Source organism: Parasteatoda tepidariorum, chromosome 1 (assembly GCF_043381705.1).
Source record: "Parasteatoda tepidariorum isolate YZ-2023 chromosome 1, CAS_Ptep_4.0, whole genome shotgun sequence".
Classification (NCBI taxonomy): Eukaryota; Metazoa; Arthropoda; class Arachnida; order Araneae; family Theridiidae; genus Parasteatoda; species Parasteatoda tepidariorum.
The window spans coordinates 26,701,521-26,713,745 of record NC_092204.1 but is presented as its reverse complement, the minus strand read 5'-3'; the positions used below and the strand labels follow the sequence as shown (position 1 = coordinate 26,713,745).

At 33.8% G+C, this 12,225-nt stretch overlaps 1 protein-coding gene across 2 annotated transcripts; it reads left to right on the top strand.

The window, feature by feature from the left end:
• The first annotated feature begins 2,538 nt into the window (after window positions 1-2,538).
• On the top strand, window positions 2,539-11,496 carry LOC107448383 (uncharacterized). Of its 2 annotated transcripts, XM_071177841.1 has the most exons (3): window positions 2,539-2,684; window positions 4,645-4,780; window positions 10,997-11,496. In XM_071177841.1, the coding sequence occupies exons 1-3, from the start codon at window positions 2,576-2,578 to the stop codon at window positions 11,370-11,372; spliced, it is 621 nt and encodes a 206-aa protein (XP_071033942.1). In that variant the 5' UTR covers window positions 2,539-2,575; the 3' UTR covers window positions 11,373-11,496. The 2 variants fall into 2 exon arrangements, 1 of the variants encoding a protein (XP_071033942.1); XR_011636203.1 differs by lacking the exon at window positions 4,645-4,780 and having other exon boundaries at window positions 2,548-2,684; window positions 10,997-11,133.
• The last annotated feature ends 729 nt before the right edge of the window (window positions 11,497-12,225 follow it).

Sequence of the window (12,225 nt, the reverse complement as noted above, 5' to 3'; positions counted from 1 at the left end):
AAGCAGAATAGCTGAATTCTAGTTAAAATTTATCATTCTCAAAACTTAAAACTACTCAAACAAGAAAACGATAAAAATTTATTAATAATCAGCACAAATGATACTATTTCAAATAATTCGGATGATTCTTGATTGTTGATTTTCGAATTATGTTGATACAGAAATATATACTATTCTATAAAATCGAAGAATATTCTATAACTATTGCAGTTCTGCACGTTCTGAAATCATATTTATTCATTGGAATAAAATAAAAAAAATTGCCTTCACTTTAATTTGTAATGAATTGAGGACAAAAAAAAATGTATTTTACCTTAATACACACATCTGTAACAGTATGCGATCCCGAAATCGGAAGTTATCAGTTGCAAGTTTGTTGATACTAGAAATTAAAAATTATTGAGAAATTTTTCTTCGAAAGTTTGGCGCGTTCTGTTTCTACAAGATTCATCAGTGTTCTGGAGAGTTTTTTCGAGTTCTTCTGCCTTTTCCTTAGGGAAATTTCCCTTCTTATTTGCTGCTAAAAAATTGGCGTCCGAATCTGCCAATGTTTCTGATAGAACTAAATAGAAACTTAATAAATAAAAGCCTGAAATAACCTATCCGCTGGAGGGCGCACTCGAGAGTTGCGATCACGAGTTACAAAATCTACTCTCGTTTATTTTACTTGCTTATGCTCATCTGACATTAAGAAACTTGCGCGAATAATAATTAATTATTAAAGTAAATGTAATTTACTTAAATTTACTTTTCTAAATAATAAGATAGAAAATATCACTGTTGTTATCATCAAGATACCTGAAAACTGAATCGTTTATATCAAAATTTAAAACAATGGCTAACGGGGATAGTTAATACTGATTTTGGATGACACTGAAGTTGGCGTCCAACGATGTTTCATACGTGCTCGATTGGTGAAAGATCTGGCGATCTAGTAGGCCAAGGCAACGTGTCGACATCCTGTGGAGCATGTTCAGTTACAACAGCAATATGGGGGTGAGCATTATTCTGTTTCAAAATGCCCCTTTGAATGCTGCTCATGAATGANATCTGTAACAGTATGCGATCCCGAAATCGGAAGTTATCAGTTGCAAGTTTGTTGATACTAAAAATTAAAATTATTGAGAAATTTTTCTTCGAAAGTTTGTCGTGTTCATGAAGGACAACGAAACAGATTGAATCACCAGGTTGACGAACAAATGTGCAGTAAAGGTGCGGGGAATAACTACGAGATTGCTCCTATTGTCATAGGAAATTGCGCCCCTGACCATAGCTCCAGATATAGATCCAGTGTGTCTAGGCTGGATACTGATCGGAAGTAGGCGTTCTCCAGGCCTCCTTCTAACCAATATACGACTATCACAGGAACCAAGGCCGAACCGACTTTGCAGACGCAGCACGGTGCGCCACAGCCCTGCTCCGAACAAGGCGAATTTTCCTTTGAGTAGTACCACGTTGCAGCTCAGAATCCGGTCTTATTGAAGCAGTATCTCCCTGATATCTCTCACCTTAACCGCTGCTACCAGCAGCCGTGGTGACTCAAGGAATAGAGCGTTCGCCCTCCAGTGAGGCGAACCGGGTTCGAATTCCAGCGATGATTGCTCGATACGTATTCCGCACCCCGGTTCGCACTGACTTCAGTGGGGACGTAAAATATCCACAGTGATTGACAGTTCATGTATTAGAGTACCCTTGCCATAAGGCTAACCGTGGGATGATTCCGTGGTTTTCCTCTCCATGTAATGCAAATGTGGGTTAGTTCTATCAAAAAGTCCACCACAAAGGCAAATTTCTCCCAATACTTGATCCAGGAGTTCCCTTGTCTTCTGGATTGGGTTCAAAATTACAATTCTATGCAGTTGAACATTGTAGTCGTCAACTCAAATTTGAATCTGCTGTTCTACGACTGCTATAAAATCATGCACAGTGGTTATTCACCCTAGTATTTCTGCAATATCACGAAGGAGAAAATTCACCTTCTCTCTGCCCTAATACACGACCACATTCAAAATTAATGAGCTCTTGATAATGGCTTCTTCGTCTTCTTAAAGGCATTCTTGATTAACAGCAACTGAATATATCAATTATTGGATATTTTATATTATTGGCCCTTCATTTTCTAGTATCTACCTTTCTCAATGAATGGTCTACGTAGATTTTACCATATACATATTTCGTTCTGTTTGATTTTCAGATAGTTAGGGCACAAAATCAAGGTCAATACTTTAGTTAGATGAATTGTCAATAAGTTGATCTCTTGCTTAAATTTATCACAAAATGTTATTCCTGTGCTTTCTCCTTATCCTCTTTTTTTATATTTTATTTGTTTTACTTATTTCTCTTTTGTTATTGAAAATGCATATTTGTAGTTTCAGGAACATAAACACTGACTGTTATTGTCATTTTTTAAAAATATTTTACTTCGCTCAAAGAGCTTTTTTTATCTGTTTGACAAAATTGCGTCATCTATGTTCTTGTGTCCCTTCTCGTTGGCTTGGGTCGGTTACATTTCACGCTAAAATTAACATTCTGTTGTAGGAAAAAACTAAAAGGGGCGAAATGCGTGGGAGATTTAATGAGAGACTGCACGCATATTAGAGAATTTGGAGACTTCAATGAGGATACTGGAGCCAAACTGAAAATATTTGAAGATCTATGCACAGATGGGACAGAACTCAACAAAGGTAGACAGTATTTAAATACTCATAAGTGGCCTCTCTCTTTTCGAACAAACTCATCTCTCCAAAGAGTGGAAATCCTAGAAAAAAATTTAAATTTTTTTTAATAAATTTTCACGAATAAACAAATGCTGGATATTTATGCTAATTAACAGTATCTTTTGAGGCCTGTGAAATATTGGCGCTTGGAATTGACTACAGGTGGCGCATATCAGAACCCTTCACTGTAGCGTGTGGATAACCAAAGGAGAGGGAAGTACTTTAATTTCTGTCTTGTTTCTCAAACCAATTGAAAAACGTTAATCTTGGAAAATTTGTGGAACTCAAAACTACACTGAACATAGTGCTTAATTTAAACATCCCTTAAATTTTAAAATATAATTTTGACAACCTAACGCGAAACCGATCTTCTCCCCAGATGGCGTATTCGAGTGTTGCGATTGCGAATTGGATCTTCACCCCACCGGAATCTAAAAAAGTATAGCATGCAGTATTTTAAAATTTCTGTTGATTTTTCAGAACAAAATTATGCCAATACAATTTTGAATTTTGCTCCACTTTGACTCGATAACGATTTGTCAGATTATGTTAATTTTTTTCATCCGCAGATTTTTATGGTATAATTTTTTTATAAAAATTCAAAAATATATGGGTATATGGAGGGTTTGGATTGATGGAATTCGGAAATACTATGAAAAGTAACGGCTACTTTCTAGTCGAAGATTTACTGGATTATATGGAGAACAGTATGAATAGGATAATGATAATCCTATGCAAAAAGGCTGCAAAAAGAGAATAAAATCATTTTCATTCCAGTTCACGTGATTTTATGATGTACCTAGGATGGTTGACTGAATGTAAACAATAACAAACTTCCTAAAACTGGAAGTAGTTTCGAAAACTTCCGGTGTATCTCTCCGCTTGTGTTATGCTCACGAAGCGAAGTGTGAACAGGCTTAATATTCTTAGAAGTTTTATTATTGCGATTTTTCTATCAAATTTATGCGAAATTTTACTATATTTAAAAAAATATATATATTTTAAATTACAAGAGTTTTTTTGTAATTTATAAATTCTAACAGGTCATGAGCCAAAAATTAACTTAAGAAAATTAATATCACAACATAAATTAGGTATAAGGTTTGCTATGCTTTGAGTGTTATCCCTTATTTGGCTTTGAGTAAAATATCGTCAATTGTTATTGTTTGGGCATCGTCATAGCATGTTTGCGAGGACTTCTGATTCCATTAATTTGCTACGTTGAAAGTTAAAATTGTAGTGAGGATGTGCCCAGAACGAACAGCATTGAGAGTCTCTAATGCAACCCCCTCCAATAAAAGGCCAAGAGGAAGGCCCAAAAAGAGATGGAAGGACTGTGTGGATGAGGATTTTGCCATCCTAAAAGTAAAGAACTGGAAAACAATTGCTGAAAGAAGGGCAGAATGGGAAAAACTTCTGAGGAAGGCCCAGGCTCACAAAGGGCTGTCGTGCCAATGCTGATGATGATGAAAGTTAAATTAGTGGAACGTGTAATGCTGTGATCACTACAAGTATAATAATATTGAATAGCATGCTTTTCCACACTCAGGCAGGCGTAAAAATAAATCGGAAGTAGTAACCGGGAAGTCTTACGATGAATTTTAATCCCTAGCGCATTCTGTGCTTAGCCTCACATGGTCTACCATCCATAAAGTACTCTGTGCGACTCCGTTTTCTAGCACGATTTCCGTTTCTAAATTTTTTTCCTGTAATTTTCTATTTTTTATAATATAATGTAATTTATATTAATATTTGATAAATTACATATATTATTTAAAAAAGTATATGCTTAATCTGCGGTCACAAAATATATCTTTTATTTTCATTGTTGCAATATGATTAATGAAAGAAATCTTTTTTTTAACAATATGACCTAAAGAAATATTTTGAAGAATCACTTTAGATCTTAATACTAAATTTGTTTCAGTTTACTTGAACAATATAGACTGTTGGCCAAAAACCAAAAGTGATCTTGAATATTGTAAATCAAAATTTGCTGATGCTCAATATAAAATCTTTCAAGATGAAAAAGGTTCTGGCATGATAATGTTCCACAGCTGTTGGTATGTTATTGTTATTTACTCTGCTTGGTAAAAACCTTGGTGCTTGGCTTGGTACATCTACAGAAAGAGAAAAAGAAAGATTTTACCCTGAATAACTTTTTTTTTGTTTTGATGATGGGATTTTTACAAATTAAATGCCAGAGTTAATGGTTCAAAAGTTTAACCGCAAATACGATAATTAATTTGTGCTAACTAGCAGTTAAATTAGGTTGGGATAGCCTGGTTGGGAGGGCATTGGACCTCCGTTTGTGAGAACGGGAGTTCGAATCCAGCCGAATAAATACCAAAGCCATTTTTGAATACCAAAATATAAAGAATGGGAGAGGAGGAAAATTTAATCTAAAATAGGGTGTTTCAAGGGTTTAGGTATAATATCTCTCGGAATTTGATCTTGAATCACCCCTAAAATTATATGAAAGAGCACTTCTTAAGTTAACCACGGCATTGTTGAAAGCTCTAAATACCTGAATTGTGATGAGTTTAAACTAAGATCACACATCTTCACACCCTATACAATGAATTTTTTCACTTCCGAAAAATCCAGCGTTCGCGTGCTTCAGATACGTCTGTAATTCTTTACAATCGATTACGAGTTGTTGTGTACTTTTTCTGAACTTACGTACTTTTTATAAATAAACACTTTTTTTTTTCTTTGATGAATTCGGATTTCTGACCCCTAAAATATAGAGGTATCAGCAATCTGGGAAATATGGTTCCCATAATTTGATCAGGAGTGTGATCCAAAGTTTGGTTTCGCTAATGCTAGTTTTATTTTTTGCGTATTTAGCGAATATTTCGAAAACTTCTCAAGCGAATTGAACAATCTTTTCACACAATTATAAAATTCGTTTATTCAAGGATATAATTCCATGCAAAAAATAAATTTCAGTGAACAAAATTGACATTAGGGGGTCAAAACTTTGGATCGCTTTCCTGATCAAACTATGGGGATCATATTTTATGGGTCAAAAATCCAAATCGGTCGAAAAAAAAGGAATGTTTATTCAGAGAAAGTACGCTTTTTGTGTCTGATTTCGTAACATAAAATATCGTCTGAACCAATTAATTAGTGTATTTTTGGGCACCCTCCTTAAACCATTAAGATTGAGCCCGGAACGTGAAGATACGATCATTAGATCAAAAGTTATTCAGGGTGGTCTGTTTTTTTTGACGCACCGTACATATGTACAAAACATGCATCTCGATTGTATGTGCGTACGCATAGTATTATATATACATGTTGAATGTATATACGCCCATCTTGCAATTCATGAGCCGAAGGAGCGTCTCATTATAGTGAGCCGAAAACACAAAAATTTTGCATCAAGCTCAAAATCAATTAAAATCAATATAACGTCAATATCCATACAAGTAATGTTGAAACGTGAGTTTACAGCTAATACCAAGCAAGCGACCTTGGTAAAACCAAATATCCAAAGAGTTACCAAGCGCAAATTTTAAAACAGCTCTAAAAATTGGTAAATGATAAGAACCAAAGGCAGTTAAAAGGTAGGTGACAATGATTACGATTGAGCTAAATGTTAAATTTAATAGTTGTTGTAGTTGTAGTTCATTTACGTCGTACTAGAGCTGCATAATGGGCTATTGGCGATGGTCTGGGAAACATCCCTGAGGATGATCCGAAGACATGCCATCACAATTTTGATCCTCTGCAGAGGGGATGGCACCCACGCTTCGGTAGCCCAACGACCTGCACGTGAAGTCGAGCACTTCACGGTAGCACAGTTTAACGAGGACCAATACCGCAAACTCTCAGTCCCTACGCAGACTGATCCAAGTGGTCACCCACCCGCACACTGATCGCAGCCAGTGATGCTTGACTTCGGTGATCTGCTGGGAACCGTGTCTTAACGATCAGTCCACTATGCAAGTATTAATAGCTAAATTAAGAAACGTTAAAATGTAAGTAGCTAAAAAGTAAAGAATAGCTAAAATCGGCAAGTGAAGCCTATAACTGGAAAAAACGGCATCGTCCTAAAGTAAAAGGTGAGTAGCTTAAATTATTAAAATAGGAAAAATGGCTGTGGAGTATGGCAGAAGGAGGCAAGCTAAAGAGCTATGGTAACTTGCATAGGGGATCCATGAAATCGTCTGGTGCCATCTGTTCTTCCAATGTTCTTTTAATAAGAAATTTAATTGTAAATTTTTGTTTTACACCACGACTCCATGGCTCCCTGTTTATTAACACAGTTACCATGGAGTGTTGAGAATTTTTTGCATTTAACGAAAAGGTAAGTTATAGTCTGTGTTCTTCCGCAGTATTTATGCGCATATGTAAGACATATGTGCGTTCATTGTACGTACAATTGTACACAAATATATTACGCATATGTAGATGCATACATTGAACATACATATATCGTGCATATGTACATGCATGCATGGGACATAATTTCAGTAAGCATGCATATATGGGGCATTCATACACTGTACATACATGAATAGGATACAAATATATTGAACATGCATGCATGAGGCATACATTGTGCATACAATGCATAGATGTTCGTACAAAAGCAGCAAGTCTATGCATGCATATACAAACATGGACATACATTGTATGTACATACTACCCTACAATAATGGAAGTAACACTTTCAGTACTTGACGTTTTGTTCAATTTTTCAAGAAATAAAAGTCCTTTGCCTGATTAATTATGGTTATGTAATTACGATTGCAGTTGTAATCGAAATTATAAAAGTTTTTAATAATGATTACACGTAGTTGATTATTGTAATTGATTATTACAAGCACGAGTGTAGTTGTAATCAAAATTTGTAATCACTATTACAAAAAATTGATTACTGTAATCGAAAAATAAGATCGATTACACTTTTGCCCGACTATGAGATAATCAGAAATTATTATAACTTGTAATCAAAATTACCTGTACTCGTGATTACAAGTAATTGATTACATAACAGTAATTATCTGTAATTAATTACAGCTGTTATAGATTACTGTAATCGTCACCCAACTCTGGTACCATGACATTTGTAACCCCCTGTATATGTATGTTTTAGTTGTGTAACAAGGATATTTGTATCGTAATTAAATCTCTGTAAATAGTTCTACAATGCATAATTCGCTTTTGCACAGTTAAGTTTAATTCGAATTCGTCTTAATACCCTCTCTGTGCTACACTGTAAATGCTGTGGTATAATATTTTTCCGAGTTTGATGTTAAACAACCTTAAAAGTTACTCGAAATATCACTTTTTTTCTAAATCGAGATTTTATATACAATATTAAGGGTGTATTAAAGCTCTAAATGCCAAAAATGGAAAGAGTTTACCCCCGGATCACTCACTTTCTCATCCTCACACAGTGATGGGCATCATTCACGAAAATTTTATTCATGACTAAATTTATTCAGAATAAATTTATTCTGAATGATTATTCATATGAAAATTTAGTCATTATTCATCATTCATTATGCAAATGTATAAAAATGTTTGAATAATGATTGATGAATAAACTCATTAGTCATGACTAATTTTTCTGAATAAAATTTTGAATAACCAGAGAAAAATGCAATCAATATGTCTTTGTTTATAACGAGATGCAAAACATTGTTTGCTCTTAAACGTCTTATTTTAGGAATTTAACTATAAAACTAAGACAAGTATGAATATTTATTTTTATTTAACTTTAAATTACTCCAGCGTAACATACTTAGTTGTGATAAAAAGTAGGTTTATAACAGTTTAGTTACTTAAGTTCATTTTAAAATTTTGTTCTAAAATCTATAAAACACAATTTCTTATAGTTTTTGAAAACAAACGATAGTCTTATTTTAAATTCTTAAATAAAATTTTAACTTAAAAAATTAAACGCTTTTTTGCCATGTAACCATTTCTCAAAAGTATGCATTATGTTAGACAAAAGTTAATTTCCTCAAACATTATATAAATATACTTGAAAAGGATTAACGTTTTATACGCAGTTGTCATAATCGTAGTCAATTAGAGTATTCCGTGCCCATTTTTGTTGATCAGTGAAATTATTCAGTTATTCTTGACTAATGAATAAAGGATACTGAATAAAGAATAATGAATGATTTATTCTTTATTCAAAATATTTCTGACTAATGAATAAATCTTTATTCATTATTCATATTTTGAATAATTATTCTTCATTCATTATTCTGAATAACAAATGCCCATCTCTGTCCTCACAGTATCTCGAATATTTTCGCTTCCGTAAACTCCAATGTTGGCGTGTTTTGGTTTCGTCTGTAATTATTATAATCGATAAGGATGCAAAATTTCTTATTTTATTTAAGAATTAGTGCATGTATGCTACCTAAATTATTGATTCTTATTTAAATTGTCACGTAAAAATTGCTTAACTGATTCTTAAATGAATCATATTTCACTGTAATAATAAATATTAGGTTGCTAAGTAACAAACATGGTGGTTGGTGGCGAGAAACTTTACTTTAGGTAGTGTACAAGAACATTCTAGGTGTTTCACATCGCAAGGAACTATTCTTGTGTTCTGTCACAGAACACCACTTAAGTGGAAACAGTTGCACCCACTTTTGGTGTTCAGATACAAAAAAAAAAAAAAAATATTCGGTTAACGCTTACGTTTGATATTTTATTTTACGAAAGTATCATGAAAATAACTTTACTGACTCTTACGTTTATCTTATGCTACGGTAATTTTAAATACCTTTTAGGGTTACTGAATATCAAAATAAGGTATTTTGCTCCAAGTAGTGTAAGGAAACATTTCAGAACAGCTCTTTTAGTATAAAATCGATGTCACAATTTTTAGCGTTAAGATAAAAAAAATTTTCAGTCAGAGTTTTGGGAGTCAAAACTCCAGATCCTCTGAAACTTTGAGAAAAACACATAAATTTACAAGTTGCAATGCTTTTTTGTGAAACAAGTTAATCATGACACTGACTGTTATTTTATGTTTTGCTACGTTCACACTAACATAAATACTTTCAGGGCCCTTTTGTATTGAAGGCCAAAGAGCATTAAAAATTCTTCGCAAAAAGGCTACTAGTACAAACCAACTGTGAATACACATGAATGACTACTACCTAATAAAATAAAGATCTGTGTGGTGTACATTTAGCGTGACCTGAAAACTGACATTAAAGTAGAAAAGAACTGAGATTTCGCACAAATTTCAAGGTGCAACATCTCCTAGAGGAGAGAAGGCCTCATCACGGATCAATTTATTAGTTCAAAGTAACAAAACATAAACTGTGTAGTGGAGCTAAATAAGAAAGATACCTTTGCGTTCGGGCTACTAAGCTGCGCAGTAGTGGATAATTCGAAAGATGTCATTACTTTTGGACATCTAAAGGATCAAATTTCTTCCTTATGGTAACCCGTGCTTAGGCCTTCTCTCTTTTAGGAGGTATTTTATAACCGTCAATAAACAGTCGACCCAATTTTGGGTTTACGACTACCAATGTTCAATTCTGTAGCCATGCAATTGTGAACCTAATCCAGAAGACGAGGGAACTCCTGGATCAAGTATTGGGAGAAATATGTCTTCATGAAGGACTTTTTGAAGAACTAACCCGCATTTGCGTTACATGGAGAGAAAAACCATCACAACCTCCCATGATTAGCCTGATGGCAAGGGGACTCTACCCCATGATCCGTCTACCGCTAAGAGTATTTTACGTCAGCACTGTGGTTGATGCGAGCCAAGTGCAAAATTCGAATCGACCAGCAATCGCTGGAATTCGAACATTGTTCACCACATTGGAAGGCGAAGGCTCCAGCCACCATGGATCCTAAAGGAGTTATTGACTAGAGTCGGCATGGATCTAGACATGTTAAAGACCTCCGAGAACCTAATTAACTCTCTTTCCGCTCATTTCGCAGCCATCGCTTTGCGAAAAGTTTTTATTCTGGTTTTTGACAGTTGGTCACACTAATGTGACTGGACTATGTAGAATCAGGTGGAAAACTTCTGATTTCTAAAAATAAGAGCTAATTACTTAAAATAAGGTTCATACACAAATAGTCACGTAGATATAACCCTAACTGCTACTTTTATAAGTTATTAAGAAGGAAAAAAAAACATTAAACAAAGAAATAGCTTATCAGCTGCTTATTAATGTGTCTTGAAAATAATAATTGTGTACAAAAAATTAAGAAAAAAAAGAGTGTCTTTGTTTCAATTTAAAATGTATTTGACTACTTGATATTTTTCCTACTTTCAGCGCTTTTGAATGGTTGAAAATGTGCACATCAACATTAGTTGAATTGAAATGTAATCAGGAGGCACGGAGCTTTATTGATGAGCTTAACAGTGTTTTGAAAGGTAAAGAAAGTAATACCATGTGCCGGATAATAAAAGAGGAGCCATTCACAAATTGCTCTGGGCTGTATGGAGAAGAGAACCTGGAAATAGAAGAGAGACTAAAAAAAGAAGAAAACCTAGAGAAAGAAGAGAAGCAGGAAAAAGAAGAGAACCTAGAAAACAAAGATCTCGTAATGATATTGTCGGGTGGCAGCAATGCACGCATGGCGTCATTTATTCTAATCTTCCTCCCTTTTATTCTTACAAAAATAAAAGATTATGTAACACTTTATTAATATTATTTTTGTCTACATCTAAATGTTATTTTAACCCGTTCACGTGACGAGATTCTCCCTTCATGACCCACAGTATCATATATGAAACAAGTCTTACCAGCGACCCATGGTCAAACGATCTTGACTTAGAACGTTTTCGTTTAATTTTTAGACAACACTAAATTGGCGGTAGAAGTTCGTTATAATTTCGAATAAGGACACACTTCAATATGCGTTACGGTTCCAGCATTATTATTATTTTGTTCTTTAAATTTGATCCGGAGTACATCAGTTCTTTAGAGACAATTGTAAATCACAGCGCTGTTTTTTTTTTTTTTTTTNCTTTATACTTTATTTTTTTTTTTTTTCCTATGGAGTTGGAAATTAGGGTAAGGATTTTACTTGAATTTTTAAATGAAAATTAGGCTTAACGGGAAAAAATCGTGCAGTCTGAACTAAAAAATCTGTAGAAGTTCAATCTACTTACAACATATTTTAAATGCTTTCTTATGCTGATTGCATGGTTTTTTGTTTAAAAAATAATATTATAAAATTTTTATGATGTGTATTATATTCTTGGTCAATAATATTATCTTATAGGATATTTGTCTTGAGATGATAAAATCTCTTTCATGCTAATCAAAAATACTTTTGTTATGCTAATTGTATGCAAATGTTATTTATGTATTAAAGTCTCACATAACAGATCTAAACTGCTTTGTTTACATTGCGAAACTTATGTTCAGCTAGGACGAAAGGTAAATGTAATTCAGAAATTTTAAAAGCATGATATGCTTCACAAATTGTTGAATTCTTGTTACAGTTTAAAAGCATTATTCCTTATCAATTTCTTCGCTTCGAATTTAAATTACTT

Coding starts and splice junctions, on each gene's coding strand:
- LOC107448383 (XM_071177841.1), top strand. CDS start 2,576: ATGAGAGACTGCACGCATATTAGAGAATTTGGAGACTTCAATGAGGAT. Junction 2,685..4,644: donor TGGGACAGAACTCAACAAAG/GTAGACAGTATT, acceptor AATTTGTTTCAG/TTTACTTGAACAATATAGAC. Junction 4,781..10,996: donor ATAATGTTCCACAGCTGTTG/GTATGTTATTGT, acceptor TCCTACTTTCAG/CGCTTTTGAATGGTTGAAAA.